Below are 22,702 nucleotides of genomic sequence, written 5' to 3' on the forward strand. Positions count from 1 at the left end.
TGTTCATGTGTAAGATGGCCATGTTATGTGTTCATGCGTAAGATGGCCATGGTTAGGTGTTCACGCGTAAGATGGACATGTTAGGTGTTCATGCGTAAGATGGCTATGGTTTGTATTCATGTGTAAGATGGCTGTGGGTAGGTGTTCACGTGTAAGATGGCCATGTGAGGTGTTCATGTGTAAGATGGCCATGTTAGGTGTTCATGTGTAAGATGGCCATGTTAGGTGTTCATGTTAAAGATGGCCATGTTAGGTGTTCATGTGTAAGATGGCCATGGTTAGGTGTTCATGCGTAAGATGGCCATGGTTAGGTGTTCACGCGTAAGATGGACATGTTAGGTGTTCATGCGTAAGATGGCTATGGTTTGTATTTATGTGTAAGATGGCTGTGGGTAGGTGTTCATGTGTAAGATGACCATGTGAGGTGTTCATGTGTAAGATGGCCATGTTAGGTGTTCATGTGTAAGCTGGCCATGTTAGGTGTTCATGTGTAAGATGGCCATGTTAGGTGTTCATGTGTAAGATGGCCATGTTAGGTGTTCATGTGTAGGATGGCCATGTTAGGTGTTCATGTTAAAGATGGCCATGTTAGGTGTTCATGTGTAAGATGGCCATGTTAGGTGTTCATGCGTAAGATGGCCATGCTAGGTGTTCATGCGTAAGATGGCCATGTTAGGTGTTCACGCGTAAGATGGACATGTTAAATGTTCATGTGTCAGATGGCCATGGTTAGGAGTTCATGCGTAAGATGGACATGTTAGGTGTTCACGCGTAAGATGGACATGTTAGGTGTTCACGCGTAAGATGGACATGTTAAATGTTCATGTGTCAGATGGCCATGGTTAGGTGTTCATGTGTAAGATGGCCATGGTTAGGTGTTCACGCGTAAGATGGACATGTTAGGTGTTCATGCGTAAGATGGCTATGGTTTGTATTCATGTGTAAGATGGCAATGGTTAGGTGTTCACGCATAAGATGGACATGTTAGGTGTTCATGTGTAAGATGGCTATGGTTTGTATTCATGCGTAAGATGGCCATGGTTAGGTGTTCATGCGTAAGATGGACATGTTAGGTGTTCACGCGTAAGATGGCCATGTTAGGTGTTCATGTGTAAGATGGCTGTGGGTAGGTGTTCATGCGTAAGATGGACATGTTAGGTGTTCATGTGTAAGATGGCCATGTTAGGTGTTCATGTGTAAGATGGCCATGTTAGGTGTTCATGTTAAAGATGGCCATGTTAGGTGTTCATGTGTCAGATGGCCATGTTAGGTGTTCATGTGTAAGATGGCCATGGTTAGGTGTTCATGCGTAAGATGGCTGTGGGTAGGTGTTCATGTGTAAGATGGCTGTGGGTAGGTGTTCATGCGTAAGATGGCTGTGGGTAGGTGTTCATGCGTAAGATGGACATGTTAGGTGTTCATGTGTAAGATGGCAATGTTATGTGTTTATGTGTAAGATGGCCATGTGAGGTGTTCATGTTAAAGATGGCCATGTTATGTGTTCATGTGTAAGATGGCCATGTTAGGTGTTCATGTGTAAGATGGACATGTTTGGTGTTCATGCGTAAGATGGCTGTGAAGAAGTGTTCATATGTAAAATGTTGTTACTTGCCAGGAAGCTGAAGATGGCCATTGAGGAGTTCACAACACGAGTTGGTCAGCAGGCTGTCATTGTCTGCTGTACTCCAGGCAAAGGGACCAAGTCAGTCCAGTCGTTCAAAGTGTTCGGTTCACAGCCTCTTGAGAGTGTGGTGAGCTGTCTACTCATCACAGATACTTGCTTTTGGATTGTCAGTCAATGGGACTTACAGTTGTAATATTTTTGTGTCTTATGATGGAAAACATTGATTTATGAAATGATCAATAAATTTTATGCTTCCTAACATAGTGAATGATTTTAAGATTTCAATCATTGTAACATCTCATTATTCCTGTCACATAGAGTTTCAAAATCAATGAGGGCACTGCTTCCTCGATTGTCCAGTGTATTGTGTCTCCATTCTATGATGATGAATACCCTGGACCTGTTAACTACCATAGCTTCATTTAGGAAGTCATTTCACTATCTCTAGTACCTCGTCACAGAGATCCTCTCCCTCATGAGAGTAATGTGATTGGACAGCCATTTATAGCATTGTCCCAGATAAACAAACAAAGCTGTGGTAGCGAAAGGGCACCAAGTATTTATTACAGTAGAATGGAGATACAGTACACTGGGCCACGAGGATGGGGATTATGTGGTCCTTGATCTTTTCTGTTGCGTCTCGGAATCCTCTCAATCTTTTAACTTTTGACAATAGGGTTATAAGAAAGGCCCCTTGATTTTCATGCTTCATCTGGAGCACTGACAAACAGGACTCCTAAAATGGTTTTGAAAAGACATATAACTGATAATACTAAATTGTTATAATATCATAGTATTTACTGCAATGTTATTTTTCAGATGCGCAACTGTCGCAACATGATTCTCCAGGACCTTGAGACAGCCCTTGCAGAGCAAGTTATGCCGCAGATGGAGAACTCCAGCATACATGACTTACCTCCCTTGTGTATTGATGGCATCCCCACGCCAGTTGATAAGATGACTCAGGTAGAGGCACTACTGGGGAACTCTGGGATATAATAGACATGATATACCCCTTGTATCTTATCATCATCACAAAGGCAAACTTAAGCATGGTAAAGGAGGATTGGGTTATAAGAATGTTTGACCTGACTGATTGGGCGTCGTCATTCCCCAACAACATGGATGTTTTGCTCATGCTGTCATCTTCAGAATTGCCAAGACTATAATATTTACAGACTTGTGTGACATTAAATGGACATTTCTTAATGAAGCATAGGATTTCATTCACCCTCTCACGCTTAATTTTCTAGACATACATTGATAAATACTTGAAAGTACTTTACTACCTAAAAGTTTTGTTTAATGTGCCATTCTCTGTGACTGACAATCTCAACAGATTGAAACTGTTTGTTGTGCCTCAGGCCCAGCTGCGAGCCTTCATCCCACTCATGCTGAAGTATTCCACTGGGCGGGGTAAGCCTGGGTGGGGCAAACCTGAACACCGCCCAATCTGGTGGCCAGAGGATCTGCCCTGGGCCAATGTCCGCAGTGATGCTCGCACAGAGGAACAGAAGCAGAAGGTATTAGGCTTTCACTTGCCGGTGCAAGTTCAGATTTACAAGTTCTGTTTGTAGATACATATACCCCAATACAATGAAAATTTGTAGCAGATACTTATTGTGATTGTATTATGTTGTGTGTAGAGAAACAGCCTTGAACATCATGGTAGAATGTCACATGCTCCTAACTGGAAATGAATGATGATCTAATAGCGTCTTCTGTACTCTTTTGCCCAACATGACATCCATGACATCAACTGTTGGAAGACACGCCCCTTATATGTCATTAATCTCTTCTTCGCTACCAACGAAGGATGTGAGAGATGATCACTTACCTGATTCCCAAAGAATCTATCTTTTGATGCTTGTGTTTCAAACTGTTCTGAGTTTGTTTGGTGTATTATCCATCCTTGTTACCTCAGCAGACTAGGGTATTCAGTGTTTCCTACGCATGGTAGTAATTTCCATGCATCTACCGCGGCTCGTGGTGTTTCATGTTGGCCGCAGTTTTCTCCCTTGTTCCCATTTGGCGCAAACATTTCTCATCGACAAGACCCCTGTTAAAATGTGAATGTTTTCGCTTTTGTTGCAGGTTTCCTTCATATTATCGATTTATTTAACATGTTTGCCTTGTCAAATATGTTTTTACTCACTCAAAATGTTTTCACTGTGACGTCATATCATAGTTCAAATGTCTAGACTTGAGCAGGCTTTTAGATTGTCTTTTGGGTTTACCCTGTATTTCCATGTTACAGATGTTTGCTGCAAATGTGATCTCTGTGAAGGCAAGAAATCAGCGAAGGACCCTCAGACTCAGTATTTCCCATCCTGAAAGTGTCCCTCTTTCTGATGGATACTTCCTTACCTATCTCAGAGTAGTTAACAAAAGGAAACGACAACAGGCTTGTCGCAGGATGTCTGTCCTTTCCACTGCTGCATCATCACCTTGTTATGATAGGATGGTCGAGCCCAAGCCTAAGACTTCCACCAAGTCAGACAAGCCGCCGTTGCTTTCAGCAGTGGTGCTTCCAGCAGTGGCACTTCTAGTGATGCCTCAAGTAGTAGTGCCTCCTCATTCAAGTGCAGAGGATGAGCCTCCTGCCTGGGCGCTTGACCTCATCAGACAATTCCATTCTCTATCCACTGAGGTAACAGCTAGCAAGGATACGAGGCACTCGCATAGATCCCTTAGGTCTACGCCATATAGCGCCTCAGACTCAAGGCAGAGATCAGTTATGCCTCCCCTTCTTCTTTCCGTCACTCTAGGAAGTTGGGTACCATCTTCTGAGCTAGACTATGACGAAGAGGAACCAGATGTCTGCCTCAGCGTTTCAGCTGTGCTGTGACTTTCTACTGGCAGCGGCATCACCCACGAAGGGAGCAGACCCCAGTGACACATGGAGGGAGGACGCCTGGAGACAATTACTCTGCCACCAGACCCCTTCATCCAAGAGGCATGGTTGATATAGACAAGGATTTCTTGGCGTTAGACAGTCATTCAACTTTTCGACCACCTAAGCATGCCAAGAAGCAACCAGTACATGGCCAGGCCTACGTGGAAAAGGTGCTCTCCCTGGACAAGGAATTGTCCAGAATGACTGGCTCTTCCAGAGTTGGATCCTTCAAGTTCACAGATCCCCAGACCTCGTACCTAGGTAGGGAATTACGGAAGACGCTTTCCCACCTGTCGGCTTTGGCGTCGTCCTTTGCAGCCATGGACGTGTGTTTGGGTGAACACCCTACTGACGAGAGGCTGTGAAGAGAATTGAGGACAGACAAGCCAAACTTTCTTGTAAGACGACGAAAGAGAATTTCAGCACTGGTCCAGATGCTTACCAGCCACATTGTAATTTCACCAAAAGAGCTAATAAAAGACCTGACAATGATTCCAACCGTGGAGACCAACCAGGTTTCTCTAGGAGGAGGGGCCATAGGTAGTGACTCCCCAGAGGGCAGACGTGACTGTGATCTTTCCCCCCTGTCCACGCCTCACCAGTAGGGGGGAAGACTGTCCCCGTTTTGGGGCAGAACTGGACTCTTGGGGACTAATAAATATATTAAAACACAGGTACAAACGCATTCTCATAGAGCCCCCCCCCCACCGCCAGCATCAACATCAACACCTTGCTGGAAAAGAAGGCCATAGAGGAACAGGACCAACAAGAGCTGACACCAGGGTTCTACCCCCAGTGTTTTCTGTCCCCAAGAAGAATTCAACAAAGCTTTGCATGATTCACAACATGAAGGTGTTCAACTGGTGCTATTTCTAATCTCCACTATGGTTCAGATGACCACGTTGGAGCTGCTGCACATGTTGGTCAGTCTAGGCAACCACCTCATATCTCCTTCTGTCGGGAGCAAGTTAGTGGACTACTTGCTATTACTGAGAGTAAAGAAACATCTAAAGGATAGTACGATAGATGTACCTGTCTGCCATCACCACCGTGTGCGCTGTTGCCCAAGACAGGAAGCTGTCCATGATACCGCAGTTGATGGCTATTATAAGAAGTTTCAGGTTGGAGGTCCAGAAGTTTAAGTTCCATGCTCCAGCATTAGACTTGAACGTCAGACTCGGGCACTTCAGCCAACGTTCCTATGAACCACTGGACAGGGCCTCCTATCAAAACCTGACTCAGGAGTCCATCTTCCTACTAGCTCTAGCTACAGCAGCTAGGGTTAGCTTGTTGTAGTGAGAACACCATCTCCTTCTGGCTAATCCTGCAGGCCTATGACGCAGCAGAATTGGAGCACCCCAGGCGCTGGCTTCAACCATAGATCTCCATGGAGTTTGTTCCATCCAATCCATTTTGCAGGGATCCTTCGGGAAATCTTCCACTGTCTTCAAGAGCCATTACCTCCCAGGATGTGTCTGTGGAAGACGTGGATGGCATGCAGAGTTTTGGGATGTTGGTAGTCTATCAGCAGATCGCCAACCCCAACAAATGCCGGTAGCCTGCAATGTAGCCTACCCGCATGCCCCCTAGGTCAGACCGTTCCCAGGTTTGAGGAGGGAAGGAGTTGTAGTAAGCAGTAGTAAGTTTATCTAAACTCTTGGTTTAGTTTTCTGTTTACTGGGTTGCGATTACACTTTTACAGCAAGATTCCGGGACTCGCTTATCCAACATTAAGCTACCAGGTAGATCTCCTAGAGGGAAATGAAAGTTATGTCTGGTTGTTTATGTGTGCTACTGTTGCAGATGCTCGCTGCAGAAGAGTAACAGACTAACCACCTCGGGCAAGCCCAACCTACAGGACCACTCTACGAGATGCCATGACACATGACAGCTATCCTAGCACTGGACTGAAGGTACAACCGCCTTTCATCAGATAAAGTGCAGTGTGTAATGCAGGATAAATTAAGAATATTACATAATCAGAGTATTATGTCTATTTTATATACTTATCCTGCATTACCCAAGGGCCCTCCTCCTGTGACAGACGTCTTCCTCCCTGCTGTACTGTCAGTCCTGAGGGAAGTATGGGAAGACAATAATGACCTATAGGGGGCGTGTCTTCCGACACCAGATGTCACGGAAGTCATGTTGGGCAACAGAGTACTGAAGATGCTACTCATAGCATAGATAGTCATTCATTTCCAGTTAGGACTTTATTAGTATAAGTTGTGTGCAATATTTAATGCAGGATAAGTATATACAATAGACATGTAACTCTGATTACATGTTTTTGCTCTGTTCCTTATGTACTTGATGGTCATCGCTGTTCTTGTTTCAGGTTTCTTGGACCGAGGCACTCCGCACCATTGTAAAAAATTGTTATAAAAATCATGGCCGTGAAGATCTGCTTCACATCTTCAATGATGAAGGAACATCCACGCAACAGGCTCAGCCCCAGTATGCTGCAGCCATGAATGGAACCTTGCTTCAGACAGTCAACAACCCAGACGGCTCTGTCTCCATCATACAAATAGACACAACCACTCCAGGCAGTGTCGTCACTCTGCCTGATGGAACACAAGCCACTGTGGTACACGCGGTAAGTCAACACACAGAAGACTTGATAGTTTGCCTGCAACACTCCAGTCACTCCAGTCAGTCCTGATGGAACACAGGCTATAAGAGACAACCACTAGTCCTGACACTCATGACAATCTGGAAGGACTACCACAATCTACATAAGTTCTTATGAGCTTATATCACTTATGATGCTACCTTTCAAGTCTTGTTAATAATGGTCTACCATGCAGTGATTATATTTTTTTTAGCAAACAAATTTGTCTGATGAGGAGACAAAGATACATGACCACCATGATCTCAGTTTGTACATATGTACTGTTCAGGGAGAAGCTCTGACTTCACGTTAACATTGTTCCCATTGCAGCAAGTTCACAGCAGTCAGCAGCAGCAGCAGCAGCAGGAGACAGCTCAGGCAGTGCACACACTTGCTGATGGTTCCATTGCTCAGGGAGACCAAGTCCATATGAACTCTCTCAGTCTGGATATGACGGACAGCCACGCCCAGCAGGCTGTTGCTCTTCACGGGGCCTCACTCGGTCAGGATCATCAGCTGGTGCTCACTGGGGACACAAATCTTTGTGCAACAGATTCAGGTCAGGCAGTTCTATCCAAATGTGACGAATCAGTTGAACACTTAATACTGTAACTGAAAATCAGGAAATACAATGCGAGCATGAAATTAATGATACAAATGCAAGTGTCCCTCCCATATATAAAGTAAAGCATTTTATCTGATGTTGGAGTTTCGATTCACTGCACATTGACGGAAACCATGACATAGATAACAAAGCTGACAATAAACAATGCAGTTGAGCTCCAGATTTAGACTCTGCTTCTCACCAAGTTCCAAAACAGTCATTCTCTTTCAGATTAAATCCTCCTTGGGGCACTTATTGCATTTTCCTTGCTCAAGAAAATCTACATGACATAGTTGTAACCATTTTCCTTAATAAAAAATGTTACCACACAAAAAACAACGTTTTTGTATGATATATGACCACCCCAACGGGGCCTCACCCTCTACAGGCGACACACGCCAAGGGGAGCGACTCTTACCTAAATCCCTTTTCCTTATGTCATCTGACAGTGCAGATGTACGTCAAGACTCTAGAGAAATTCACTTCATCCAACTTATCGTTGATACCGAAGACATGGCTCAGACTGTATGTGTGGTATATTTCCTTTTCTTTCTTGCAAAGGCGTAATTCCTCGCATTTTATAGTTTTTTATATGTTGTAACTTGGCCGCCACATGCACGTGCCACGTTCGTTTCACGTAATGGCGGCTGCTGTGTAGCTTATTCTGTTCTGATAAATTCCATGTTTGTGTACAACCGACATGTTTTTTTTTATCTTAACATTATTTCACTACATTGTTTCCGTTTCAACCCGGCTGTAACTTTAAAAAGTGCCCTACGGGCGCAAGTTACTGTGTGGTTATTTCCACTCGGGGGGGGGGGAGGTTTACTACGCTCCCTTTGTATGTTAGGAATGTATACACGGCCTTGGCTATCGATATCGTGTGTCGCATTTTTGTTTCACCTTTGCGTATGTTGTGTTGTAATTATGCATGTATCTTTCTGCAATTTCACAATTCGCACTGATACATATTCCCCCCGTTCCCCATCTGTTTAGTTTTAACGGTCTGTTGCAGACTTTAAAAGTTTGTATGGGAGGCAACGCATAATACCACCGCAAGATCCGCACCCTAAATGCATTCGCTGCTTGATGGAAGATGGCCACGATGATCAGTCGTGCATCATATGTGAAAGCGACGGCACGCTGACTTGATTCATTTTGCGGGGTTATTGGAGGCAGGGGTAGATATACTTTCGGCGAAATTGCACACCCCCCCCCCCCCCCCCAGGCAGTCAAAGGTTAAGAGCAAGAAGACCAAATCTTCCACCCCGGTTCCTTCCACCTCCACTGCGCCTTAATCGCAGTCCGGGGGTGAAGGCTCTCGGGTTCCCGAGGTTCCCCCCTCCCCTGCACCTATTAACCTTGCTGATATTTCGGCGCTTCTGCGGTCGCAGATGGCGTCGATGTTAGAGGATGTCAAGTCCCAGCTCCAAGAGGAGCTGCGGGCGGGGCTTCCCCGTGCGTTGGCGTCGGATGCGGCCGCGGGGCCTCGTGGAATGCCCGGCGTCGGCCGTGGCAGGCCACTTGGCCTCGGGGACGACTCGCGTCCAGGCTTCGGCTCGAGTCACATCAATGTGCTGGAACTGAGAGCGGTCAGGTTGGTGTTCCAACGCTTCTTGGATCTGCTTCGTGGCCAGGTGGTTTCGTCTAGAAATGGACAACCTGACGGCGATGACTTACATCCGGGAGCAGGGGGGAATGGTGTCTCCGTCGCTTCTCCAAGAGACGTGGCAGTTCCTCCTATGGTGCGACCTTCATGCTATCAGGGTGATACCTGTTTATCTCCCGGGGGTGGACAACGTCTGTGCGGCTGCTCTGTCTCGCCGGATCATCGCCTCTCACGAGTGGAGGCGCGACCCGGGGATATTCGGGATTATCTCCCGAATATCAGGTTGTTCCAGGTGGATCTGTTTGCATCTGGGGTGAACCACCAAACACCAGTGTTCTGCTCCCGTGTCCCCGACCCGAGGTCAGCGTCACCGGACGCCTTCCAGCTAGATTGGATGGACAGAGTTCTGTGGGCCTTCCCACCAGTTCCTATGATTCCCAGGGTCCTTTCTCAGCTAGCCACTCAGCCTGCGAGGCTTCTTGTGCTACTGGCACCGCTTTGGTCGGCACAGAGTTGGTTTCCCGTAATACTCAGGTTTCTGGCTCAGCCTCCTGTTCTATTACCTTAACGCCCGGACCTCCTATCCCAGAACGGGGCACTCCACCCGAATCCCAGGATTCAGTGGAAGGCTTGGCCACTGTCAGGTCCTCCTTGTGACTTGTCAATCGTTCTTGATTGGCTGTCCGGTCCTTCCTTTTGGGATCTGTCGTCTCTCTCTCTTCAGCTGTTGAGCTGGAAGGCGGCGTTCCTTGTGGCGGTGACGTCAGGTAGACGGATAGGCGACATTCACGCAATGTCCACTGATCCTGAGCTGACCGTCTTTCACCAGGTCAGTATTCGCCTACCGGACTCTTACCGTCCCAAGGTCGCACACGCTTTCCACGTGATGGCTCCTATCGAGCTACCTGCTCTTTCACAGCCTTCCTCGTCGGGGACCTCTGCAAGACATGCTCATGTCTTGGATGTCCCCAAGATTCTCAAGGTCTATATCAGCAAGACTAAGGATATCCGTAAGGATAACCAATTATTCTGCTGTTACGGCGGTGGGAAGGCTGGCTCCCCTGCGAGCAAACAATCTATTTCCCGGTGGATTGTTTCTGCTATTTGTTCGGCTTATACGAACAAAGGGAGGGACCCCCCTGAGGGGTTGAAGGCTCATTCGGTTAGGTCATTCGGTTTCTTGGCTTTGTAATGCTCTGTCTCCTCTTTTCTCTCCGTGAATGACGATTCTTTGGTAGCCATTACTAATCGATAATGCACTCGTTTTGCACCACCACTCGCTCAATCCTACAGGACCCTGAAGCCTGCCTAGCTACCAGTGATTATTGTCCCCGTTATCACTTGTACAAAAGTGTGTGTGGGGGGTCGTTCTTGAGTTTATCACTTGTTTTATGATAAAGCCCACTACTGCAGCTTTTTTCATAGCGTATGGTCAGACCACGCCCTGTCTCAAGTCCCCACCTCTCGACGGTGGTGCCTCACAATAAGGTGGGTTCCATTTATTGAATTCTCTATAGTCTTGTAAAACGATGTGTTTATTTATGCTTGTTGCAGACAGATGCCACTTCCTTTATTAGCTTTAGGAGTCTATCTTGATGCAATAAGTGCCCCAAGGAGGATTTAATCTGAAAGAGAATCGTACAAACCTGTAGAGGTTATGGATTCTCTGATGAAATCCTCCTTGGGGCACGGCCGCCCTCCTCCCCACATTCCGTCTGCTATGAGACATTGGAAAAGTGATTTGGGTGAGAGTTGCTCACCTTGGCGTGTGTCGCCTGTAGAGGGTGAGGCACCGTTGGGGTATCATATATCATACAAAAACGTTGTTTTTTGTGTGGTAACATTTTTTATTAAGGAAAATGGTTGCAACTATGTCATGTAGATTTTCTTGAGCAAGGAAAATGCAATAAGTGCCCCAAGGACGATTTCATCAGAGAATCAATAACCTCTACAGGTTTGTATGAGGTTTTTTTACACAAATTAATCAAGCGGCTATAACAGTTGCCAACTGTCTTTAACATCGCCTTTGTTCTTGTCAAATAGTTCTTTATTTACAGACCGCCTCCGTGGTCTAGTGGTAGAGCGTCCACCCCGAGAGTGGAAGGTCCGGGGTTCGATCCCCGGCCGCATCATATCAAAAGACATTTAAAGATGGTACTTGTTGTTACCCTGTCTGACGTTCGGCAAGTCGAAGGAAATGCGAATATTAACGACTTGTATTGTGACCACTGAGCTATAGTGATTTTTTTATTATTAAACAATGAATCATGTGATTAACCACCGGTCCTGGTAGTATTGTTGGTACCCGGCTTCTACTTAGGACCCACTCGACTTGAGTAGCTGAGTTACCGTCCCAGCCCTGCTTGTAACAATAGTTGGAACCTGGAGAATCATCGTTAGTAACCTGACCTATCCCATTTGAATATGCCTTGTTTGAAATTCCTGCTTGTATTTTATCGAAGTTAGATTCCCATGTCAAGCAGTTGAAGTTTAGTTTCATTAGACCTATTTGTCGACACCTCTCTCCAAGGCTGGGGAGCACATCTGTATGGTCAAGTCACCTTGGAGCTGTGTTCTGCCACTTAGCAACAGTGGCACACCAACAACCTAGAACTGGAGGCACTTATCTAGATCTTCACCAACCCATGCTTGCCGTAAAAGGCGACTATGCTTGTCGTAAGAGGCGACCTGCGTGATCGTGTGGTCAGGCTCAGTGACTTTGTTTATGCATGTCATCCTGTCCCAATTGCATGGATCGATGCTCATGATGTCAATCACTGGATTGTCTGGTCCAGACTCAATTATTTACAGACTGCCGTCATATAGCTGGAATATTGCTGAGCCCGGCATTAAACAACAAACAAACAGTTCAAGGTCCAACACATCCCAGGCTGCTGCATCATCCTTGCAGATGCCCTCTCCAATCCAGACAAGTTAGCTCCCACAGAGCTTGTCTGTCAACACCTTGGTGATCCCAAAGTCGACCTGTTTTCCACCATCCAGAACTTCCAGCTCTGGACCTTCATCTCTTCCGTGCTGGATCCACAAGTCCGGGCAGTCAATGCCTTTAGCATTCCCTGGTAAGGACTAAAAGTGTACGCTTTTCCTCCACCAGTGTTCCTTCCCAGGGTCCTTCAAAAGATCAGGTCAACCCAGCCGCTTGCTCTGACTTTGATAGTGCTGTGGAGGTCGCCGTGAGGCTGGTTTGTGGACCTCAGGAAAATCTCCTCCACCAACCCCCTCAAACTTTCAGACTGGCCAAACTGATCCCCCCTCACAGCAGATCCACCTGGCTACAGACAGGTTACATCTTCACGCATGGTCCATCTACAAAGAGCCCTAAGCCCCAAGGGTTACTCGGAAAGGGCAGCAAAAGCCATCACCTTCCTCATAGACCTTCCACCAGGGGCCTCTATGACAACACGTGGCGCTCCTTTGAGAGTTTCTGCAAGGACACATCAGGATCCCGCCTCTGCTTCACCCCAGTTCTTGGGTGAATCTCTTCGCCTGAATCTGTTTCTGCGCCACAAGCGTTGTTAAGGGCAGCACCCTCATGACCTACCTTGTCCTTAACTCCGTCTTGGCAGTCCCGGAAGATCGAAAGATGACCAAGATTCCGTAACTCTGGAAGATCAGACCTGGGATCTGAACGTGGTTCTTACCCTGCTAAGAGGCGCACCCTTTGAGCCACTCCACTCAACATCTTCCTACAACCTCACCGAGAAGACGATCTTCCCTTGGATCTGGCAACACATCACCTGAGTGAGATTTTGAGCGCAGAGCACATGGAGCTGTTCAGTTTGGGCTGCGCTGGGACTTATTAGCCAAGAATCAACTCCCAGGACAGCCCGATAGATCCTTCACCATCCCTCTCCTATCTTCGATAGTGGGGGTTGAACATAAACAAGAACTTGAGGAGTAATGCAGGATAGGTTAAAAAATCTAGGAAAATCTAGATATTTTTTATATTTGCATACTTATCCTGCATTACTTCATCTAAAGTGGCCCACCCGTCGCAGAGCTGCCTCCCCACGATGTCTTCAGATGCTCTGTTTTTAGCAGTAATGTGCTGATCAGTGACATCACCCCTTCCCGTCACAAGGGAGCTGTGTGATAGGGTTAGCCACTCAACCAGTTGGAACAACTTCTTCTTCAGCAAGACCTCTCACAGCTCTTTCTCTCTGTCAAGAACAAGCAGCAAATGCATTAAGTAGTAATGCAGGATAAGTATACAAATATAAAAAATATTGTTTACTTGTTAATTTTTCTCGGGCGGTCGGGTAGCCTAGTGGTTAAAGCGTTCGATCGTCACGCCGAAGACCCGGGTTCGAATCCCGACATGGGTACAATGTGTGAAGCCCATTTCTGGTGTCCCCCGCCGTGATATTGCTGGAATATTGCTAAAAGCGGCGTAAAACCAAACTCACTCACTCACTGTAAATTTCTCTAGTTCAGAGAGCCTTTTTGTACTGTCCATGTTTGTTATAGCTGCCATAGATATTCCAGGTAGAATAGGTCCCCAACAAACTATGCTTGTTGTAACAGGTTACTAATACGATTAAGTGATCAGGTTCAGTAACTTGGTTTATTACATGTCATCTTATCCCAATGGCGTTGCATGCTGCTCATTATATCAATCACAACAAAACTAGCCGTGATGTTTACTTCAGATTTTAACAAAGACCTTCTTTATTGCAGGTGTTGTGACTATTCCAGTGTCCCTCTACCAACTAGTCCATCCCAACGTGAACCTGTCAGGATCCCAGCTGGCCCAGTCACAACCAGGCATGCACTTGTCCACATGTAAAGATACAAGCAGCATGTCACTCCAGCCTGTTGAGGTCATGTCAGTCAGTCAGACAGGGGACACATGACCAGTCTGATGGCAGTGATGACATACAATCTCATGCGAGTGCTGAAACATCTTGTCAATGCTCAAACAGTGATGTTTCACAAACCCAGACCATGCTCCTCCCTTGTGTACAGATGTATATGTTAACATGGCTTAGCTGTGTGATGGCCGACCCAGGGAGCCTTGTGCTACAACTACAGGACATGTCCCTGGACACTGCACCATACTGGTTGTGAACGTATAAACTGTATGTGGATAGCTCAGTGTAGTGGGGCCACACTGACAGCAGCAGAACTGATGATACAGATGACAGTAGGGAACAACTGCATTGTTTTCTCTTCAATGCACAGATGCAACACAACAGTACTTGCTTTCTGTTTCAGTGATCAAGATTTTGCAAGTTCTATTGCTGTATCTCAGATTTCCAATAGGTTTCAGTAGAGGTCCAGTTAGACAGCTGGTATGTAGTCAGTAGTACCACACACTCCTACTTCAGCATCTAAGTCCTGACCCAGTTAGACAGCTTGTATGTAGTCAGTAGTACCACACACTCCTACTTCAGCATCTAAATCCTGACCCAGTTAGAGAGCTTGTATGTAGTCAGTAGTACCACACACTCCTACTTCAGCATCTAAATCCTGACCCAGTTAGAGAGCTTGTATGTAGTCAGTAGTACCACACACTCCTACTTCAGCATCTAAATCCTGACCCAGTTAGACAGCTGGTATGTAGTCAGTAGTACCACACACTCCTACTTCAGCATCTAAGTCCTGACCCAGTTAGAGAGCTTGTATGTAGTCAGTAGTACCACACACTCCTACTTCAGCATCTAAATCCTGACCCAGTTAGAGAGCTTGTATGTAGTCAGTAGTACCACACACTCCTACTTCAGCATCTAAGTCCTGCCTCAGTTAGACAGCTTGTATGTAGTCAGTAGTACCACACACTCCTACTTCAGCATCTAAGTCCTGCCCCAGTTAGACAGCTTGTATGTAGTCAGTAGTACCACACACTCCTACTTCAGCATCTAAGTCTTGCCCCAGTTAGAGAGCTTGTATGTAGACAGTAGTACCACACACTCCTACTTCAGCATCTAAGTCCTGCCCCAGTAGACAGCGTGTATGTAGTCAGTAGTACCACACACTCCTACTTCAGCATCTAAATCCTGACCCAGTTAGAGAGCTTGTATGTAGTCAGTAGTACCACACACTCCTACTTCAGCATCTAAATCCTGACCCAGTTAGAGAGCTTGTATGTAGTCAGTAGTACCACACACTCCTACTTCAGCATCTAAGTCCTGCCTCAGACAGCTTGTATGTAGTCAGTAGTACCACACACTCCTACTTCAGCATCTAAATCCTGCCCCAGTTAGACAGCTTGTATGTAGTCAGTAGTACCACACACTCCTACTTCAGCATCTAAGTCTTGCCCCAGTTAGAGAGCTTGTATGTAGACAGTAGTACCACACACTCCTACTTCAGCATCTAAGTCCTGCCCCAGTTAGACAGCTTGTATGTAGTCAGTAGTACCACACACTCCTACTTCAGCATCTAAGTCCTGCCCCAGTTAGACAGCTTGTATGTAGTCAGTAGTACCACACACTCCTACTTCAGCATCTAAGTCCTGCCTCAGTTAGACAGCTTGTATGTAGTCAGTAGTACCACACACTCCTACTTCAGCATCTAAGTCCTGCCTCAGTTAGACAGCTTGTATGTAGTCAGTAGTACCACACACTCCTACTTCAGCATCTAAGTCCTGCCCCAGTTAGACAGCTTGTTGTTTTCACACCTATAGTTGTCAGTTTTCAAGATTTTGATCTTCTATTTATTGATGATGAGCTGGAATATCATGATAAAAGGACCCTTATCCCAGCTAAATGCTGACAAGGTGGTCACATTACAGAGAGCCTTCCCCATACTAATAGCATAAATATGATACTGTTTGTAACCAGATGGGCTGATTTACCATACTCCCAACAGTGGTGAGTACATTTCACTGCAAATATTTGCATTATAGGTGCTGTTTTAAAAAGGGGACACATATCTTTCTTGGAAGATCCAGGTATAATGTTGGGACTTGTGATGAATGTTCTGCTTTGACATTTCAGAATCTTGCATCCTTGTTCTTAAGTTCAATGATCAAGCTCAGCCTACTGTTGGGCTCAATCAATGGTCTCAGTACATTTACTCAATACATTCGATATTGCCAAATTGCTTTCATTAAGTTTGTGATGGTAAAATGGTGAAAAAGATACTGTGTGATCAATTTGTTTAATTTCCATTTACAATTTGAAAGCAAATTAAAATTCCAGGTTTATCTCCTAAACTATCTATCTGGATGATCATGTATGTGCATGTTGAGAATGTTCTGAGGCTTGAACAGTCAGAAATCTTGTTATCTATTGTTAATGTAGCAGTTTGCACAAAGGATACAGGGATGGGCCTTACTCATCCGACAACCATACAGAAATGTATAGTGGGATGTGAACTCTTCACCTCATCTGCAGAAACAAAGATAATAGTGACACCAGACAGGACTGTACATCATTGCTGTTATACCACTCAGACAGATAAATACATCCTACAGTTGAGGTTTGAGAATGGGTCCTCATAGGAATGATTTCTGTCTATGTGACATGTTATCGATCAGTGACAGTCTTATCCCTAGTACATGTAGTAGAGCCTCCCTGCAGATCTACCGGTATGTGATAACATGGTAATATCTAGTCGTAAGCTGATCTGTGACTTGTGTCCAATTCGTCCAATTATCTTTGAACTATTTTACGTTCACTCATGTGGATGGTGAAAAGACATATGATGTTAACAGCAGCAGGTATAAAAGTAGACTTGTCTCACAGTCCCTGAATCATATTATTTTCCTTTCCGCCCAGCCCTTTCTGTCATAGAAAAGCCATAAATGAAACAAGTCAAGATTTTCCCTCAGGTTAAGGATCTCCCATCTCCTTTCCAATTGAAAAGGAGTTGCTTGGTTCTATCAAAATTATATATTGTGTTGGCTTAGTGTTGGCTTAGTATGAAAAGGAAGGGCCTCACTGTTGGACATATCCAGTAGCTACTTGTTTTCACATTGTCAGTTATTCCAAGAGATGACTTTATTCCACTGCATACAGTGCGATTGTAAATATATAATAAAGCTGTTATATTATCAAATAGATCAGTTTTTCTTTGTATGAATTGACTTGTGAATTGTAAAGACAGCAGTGACAACAGTAGTAGACGTCATGGTATCCAGAATGATTAGAATAGGACCTACACCAAGAGATCAGAAGGGATCCAGCAAAAAGGGCAATATCCATTTTAAACATAATGTTCACCTCTAAAACTTTGTGTTTTTAGGTGTCTTTATTTTAACTGGTGAATCTTCTCACTGGTTTCTTTTGATAAGTTTTATTACAAGAAGCATTGATGGAAATGTATTAACATGGGTTTTGTTTATCCTTAGTTGAAATGGTGAGTCTTCTTTTGGATTTCTTTAGGAGACTTATCAGAGCTCCAGATAAACTTTTGGTGTTGTGGGTATTTTACCCATGCATTTTAAAATCATTGGGTATCAGTAATTCTATCTGGGTATTCAAATTTCTGTTACCCACTAGTTTTCACACATGTTGGTAATTAAGTTAAATATTTAAAAACACTATTCATCTAGTCCCTGCAAACTGGTGTCGTGTGGGTTCGAGAGCTTTATAGGACTAAAAAATACCACGATACTTCCACAAGAAAGTGTGATGGCAAATGATCGTGATGTAACTGTCATCGTGGAGTTAGGCAAGGTTGATGAAATGCCCGTTTATAATTTCAAAATAAGTTGCTGATTTGCTAATCGAATACGCATGGTTACTTCACAATATTTGATGATACGCACAAGTTTTATTTTTGTAGCGTATCTGTAATGTTCGTTGCGTATTTGATACGCTTGGATTTTATTTTACTGCGTATTTCTGATGCGTATTTTACGCAGATACGCAGCTTATCTGGAGCTCTGGACTTATCATTAAAAGACGTAAGCAGCATTACAAAACAAAGCAGTAGCAATGAGAACACATTTATAGACTCCAGGGACATTGTTTATTTTCCACTTGATCAACGAATAGTCTTCATAATTTCAACCGTGCAACTTCAGTATCTGGGAAATCGTCAGTGGATGTCGGATAGCTAAAACTTCAGTTCTGACACTGTGGTGTGTATCTTGGAACCGAGACTGTTCCAACCCACATAATATTGACTGGCTCGTTCCATTAGAGGGCAAGGGTTGGATTGCTGCATGTAGTGCTTAACAGAGCGTATATAAGAGGCTGTTCGGGAGATCTTCAGAAGTAGGGAGGAACGAACACAGCTGGATGCACAGCCATGTCTTACAACACTCTCCCTTGCTGGACGGCTTTTTTGGTGTAATTTAAAGATAAGGCTATTGGGTAATCATGAAGATATTTGGAAGTTTTAATATATACTGAACCAAATTAAAAACTTCACAATCCTAAAATTTTAACATTTTGACCAGTTATCATTGTGGGCCCTTATTGTGTATTTAAACAGTAATGGCCACGTATTGTCTTCAGATAACACCCGTTTTTGTGCAGGTGAATCGATCAAAATCATGTGCACAGCACTATAGTGGCAAAAGTGGTTTTACACGTGCAACTGGTCACGTGGCCATAATACCGCACGTGTTTTCAGCAATACTTGTTAGCAGTCATTAACAAAAAAAAGAAAAACAAAAGTCTTTACTGCCATTTGTCATGCCACGCCTTTCAAATGTGCAACGTGAACGTGCCATCGGCATGTTGCAGACGGGAACGTCCGTAGCTGAAGTCGCAAGGACGATGGGTTGTAGTCGACGGACTGTTTATGATTTACAGACGCAAACGGGTACCACCGCTGATCTCCCTCGGCCATGTCGACCACGTGTGACGTCACATGCAGAGGATCGTCAGATTGTCTTACGTCACCTCCGTGACCGATTTTTGACGGCAACATCAACCAGAAATGAACTATTTAGGGGTAGACTGAGTGCGCAAACTGTTCGAAACCGTCTGAGAACTGCTCACCTTCAAGCACGACGGCCATACTGCGGGCCGATTCTGACTAAATTACTCAGACGTCAACGTCAGTTGTGGGCACAGCGACACTTACGATGGACTCAAGTCGTCTTCAGTGATGAATCCCGATTTAATCTTCGATTTGCTGATGGTAGGTCGAGGGTGTGGAGGCGCCGTCATGAACGTTACGCCCAGTGTTGTGTACAGGAAGTTGACAGATTTCGAGGCGGAAGTGTCATGGTGTGGGGTGCTTTCTGTGGCAATGCACGTTCCAGGCTTCTTGTCATCCGTGGAAACCTCAACGCTGCTGCTTACCGCGACCAGGTACTGGTACCAGAACTTCTGCCTTTTATGGCAGCACATGGACCCGGTTTGATCTTCCAACACGACAATGCCAGACCCCACACAGTAATTGTGACAAGGAATTTCCTTCAGAATGCGGGAGTCAACGTCATGGACTGGCCGTCAAGGTCTCCCGACCTTAATCCTATCGAACACGTCTGAGATGCTCTTGGCAGAAGTCTGCGCACTCTTCAGAACCAACCACAGAACTTGCAAGATCTTGGCACCATTTTGCAGCAACAATGGCGTCGTCTTCCCAATCATGTGTTCACAAGCATCACAAGGTCCACGCGGAGGCGTTGTGTGTCAGTTGTCAACGCACATGGTGGCCATACACGCTACTGAACTTGTGTGCCATCAGATTCTCGTGCTTGGGACGTGGTGGGTGTGGTGGTAGCCTCGTGGCTAAACCGTTCGCTCGTCAGGCCGCCCTGATGTTGCTGTAATATTTCTTTGAATAAGTGGATTTTAAAATATTGACAAACGCCTTTCTCCAGTTTGAAGAGATAAGAAAACAAGGTCCGAATATTTTGCAATTTGGTCAGTGCAGAGGTGCGATGTTGCCTTATTCAAGTTCACTACGTTTCTAGCAGTACATTTGGCTTGGATTTACGCTTTTGTTGAACAGTCCGTGACGTAGGTTTTGCTCTACAGATCTCTTCAGTATGCAACTCTGAGTGTGATTTGACTGATCTTTTCTTGGTTTTTGGTTGAGCATGTCTGTCGAGCAATGAAATTAGTGTGGAGTCCTACAAGTCAACAGGACCGTCTACATCATGTGGCGGGTTGGTACGGAGCTCGGACTATAGCAGGTCGTTTCTTTATTCTGACTTAGAAATAATCTTCATACTGCTGCTATGTAGTATTTGCCATTTACTTTCAGGTATTGTAAAGTTCAATATTATCTTTTTCCAGAACTCATGTGACATCTGTCGACCGTCCATAGATAAGGATCTGATGAGGGAATGTTATGATGCAAATGAATAAAATGTCCACCGACATTGGTGGAGTTATTGGCATGTGGCTTCAATCCATGTGAATCCAGGATCCATTTAACATAAGCCTTATTGGGCTCACCAAAATAAGTGGTGAGTGATTGAGTGAGTAAATTGGGGCAAAGGCGTACATATACTCACAAGCAAAGGAAACGCAAGTCGAGTATGCAGTATACATGTTATTTATTTTCAACAGTAAACACAAGAAATACTAATAGGGCAAGATTGACAAAGATTTGACTGAAGACAGTTTAATGGATTAAAAGGCAGATGACATAAAAAAAAATTCAAATGTTAAGGGCTTACACAGTTTCGGGTCAATACCCAAAATGTCAGTCAATACCTGGTGTGACCACCATTAGCATTGATCACTGCCACACATCTCCTGTACATTGAGTGGATCAGTTCATCGGCAGTTGTAGGGACTTGGCGCACATTGTGCAGACGCCTTTGAACCTCATCCCACAAGTGTTCGATGGGGTTCAGATCAGGGCTGAGGGCTGGCCACGGTAGAACACGGATGTTGTGTTGTTGCAAAAAGGCCATGGTAGCTCTGGCGACATGGGAACGAGAGTTGTCCTGCTGGAAAATGTGTTGTTGATGTGCAAAAAATGGAACAACGTCGGGTCTGATCACTTGGTCGATATACCGCTGAGCATTGACGCCGTGTCCCCGACCTTGACCAACATTCAGAAAGCACATGGGTCCAAGTCTCGCATTAAGTCCAATCCCTGCCCATATCATGACGCTAGGTCAACCCCATGGACCCCTTTCCACAACGTTTCTGTCAGCGAAACGATCACCTCGACGCCGCCAAATTCTGACTCTTCCGTCTGAATGGGAGACACAAAAGCGACTTTCATCAGAGAAGATGACACGCCTCCACTCACGATGACGCCAATTGTGATGACCCTGTGCCCACTGAAGTGCTTGTCGATGCCGTGGTTGGAGAACAGGACGACGTGCTGGTCGGCGACATCTGAGGTTGTTGGAACGGAGACGTCGGATCACAGTGTCCCGGCTAATGTGTCAATTATGTGTTCCTATGGTCTGTCGAGCACTTTCACTTGCAGTTAGGAACGGATGTCGCTGGTGTTGACGGGTAATCTGCCGATCTTGTCGAGGTGTGGTGACCCTAGGAGGACCGCCCCGAGGAAGGTCATCTGTGGTCTGCATTGTATCGATGCAGGAGACGGTAAATTGTGGTTATGTTAACGTTGAAATGACGGGCAACATCTTGGACAGACTCTCCAGCTTCCAAACGTCCGATAGCCTGGTTTCTCTGAATTTGAGTTAGGCGTGGCATTGTTGACCAAGGACTGGTAGGTCCAAGAATCGGCCACAGTTTTAAACCCACTACAGTTCGTGACAGTTCGTGCATTTTCGATTTCGCATGAAATGGGTGCATGATACCCACATATTAATTGAAATGTTGCGTTTTTACTCGGGGCTTCCAAAATGCAACCAAAAATATTGATAACACCATCAGGCTTCACTACATGCTAAAACTTCACTACAATATATGGTTCTGTGTTTGTTACCTATTTGCTTAAAACCACTTGCGGTTTATTTTGCGTGTGAGTATAGATTGGGGTTAACACTGCGTTGAACAGTATAAGAAATCAAGAAACAATCGGGGCGATGAATGTTGAAGTCACCTAGAAGAAGACTTTACCTTCCAGGCATTTAAGATCCAAAAAGGGAAGACAAATCTTCAAAGAAACTGGCAGAAGTTTGTTTCTTTGCCTGTGAAGATGGTGGTCTATACATGCAAGTGAGTCATCAGCAGACTTATCGTGGGTAATAGTACCCCCTAACATCTCAATGGACGTAAGGGATACACCCGATGATAGATTGACGTGAATATTTTTTTTCTTTTACAAAACATGGCAATGCCCCTACTCTACCTCAACTTACCCACAGTTATACCAGATAGTGGCACATGTTGGGACATTTAACCTGCAGCGTCATTTCCACTATCCTGGATTTTTCGACCTAACCAAAAGTTTCCGACGGTGGTAATTCCGACGGTGGTAAACCGTGGCACCCTCTAAACTCTATACTGGCAGCGCAACGCCATTTGCCCTCCTAGAACTGTCAGATTGGAAAA

The 22,702-nt window shown here is 45.1% G+C and overlaps 1 protein-coding gene across 4 annotated transcripts in view; it reads left to right on the plus strand.

Annotated features, from left to right (window-relative positions):
- Positions 1 to 17,369, plus strand: part of LOC124117089 (DNA-binding protein P3A2-like) — a 38,186-nt gene extending 20,817 nt beyond the window's left edge. For all 4 annotated transcript variants that reach the window (XM_046478797.2, XM_046478800.2, XM_046478799.2 and 1 more), the window contains exons 4-9: positions 1,616 to 1,751; positions 2,444 to 2,590; positions 2,989 to 3,147; positions 6,859 to 7,119; positions 7,465 to 7,693; positions 14,046 to 17,369. In XM_046478797.2, the coding sequence (XP_046334753.1) occupies positions 1,616 to 1,751; positions 2,444 to 2,590; positions 2,989 to 3,147; positions 6,859 to 7,119; positions 7,465 to 7,693; positions 14,046 to 14,221 (1,108 nt within the window). In that variant the 3' untranslated portion in view covers positions 14,222 to 17,369. The remainder of the gene's footprint in view (positions 1 to 1,615; positions 1,752 to 2,443; positions 2,591 to 2,988; positions 3,148 to 6,858; positions 7,120 to 7,464; positions 7,694 to 14,045) is intronic.
- Positions 17,370 to 22,702: the final 5,333 nt, after the last annotated feature.

The sequence above is a fragment of the Haliotis rufescens genome, unplaced genomic scaffold (genome assembly GCF_023055435.1).
Source record: "Haliotis rufescens isolate VD_foot unplaced genomic scaffold, xgHalRufe1.0.p SCAF_22, whole genome shotgun sequence".
NCBI lineage: Eukaryota > Metazoa > Mollusca > Gastropoda > Lepetellida > Haliotidae > Haliotis > Haliotis rufescens.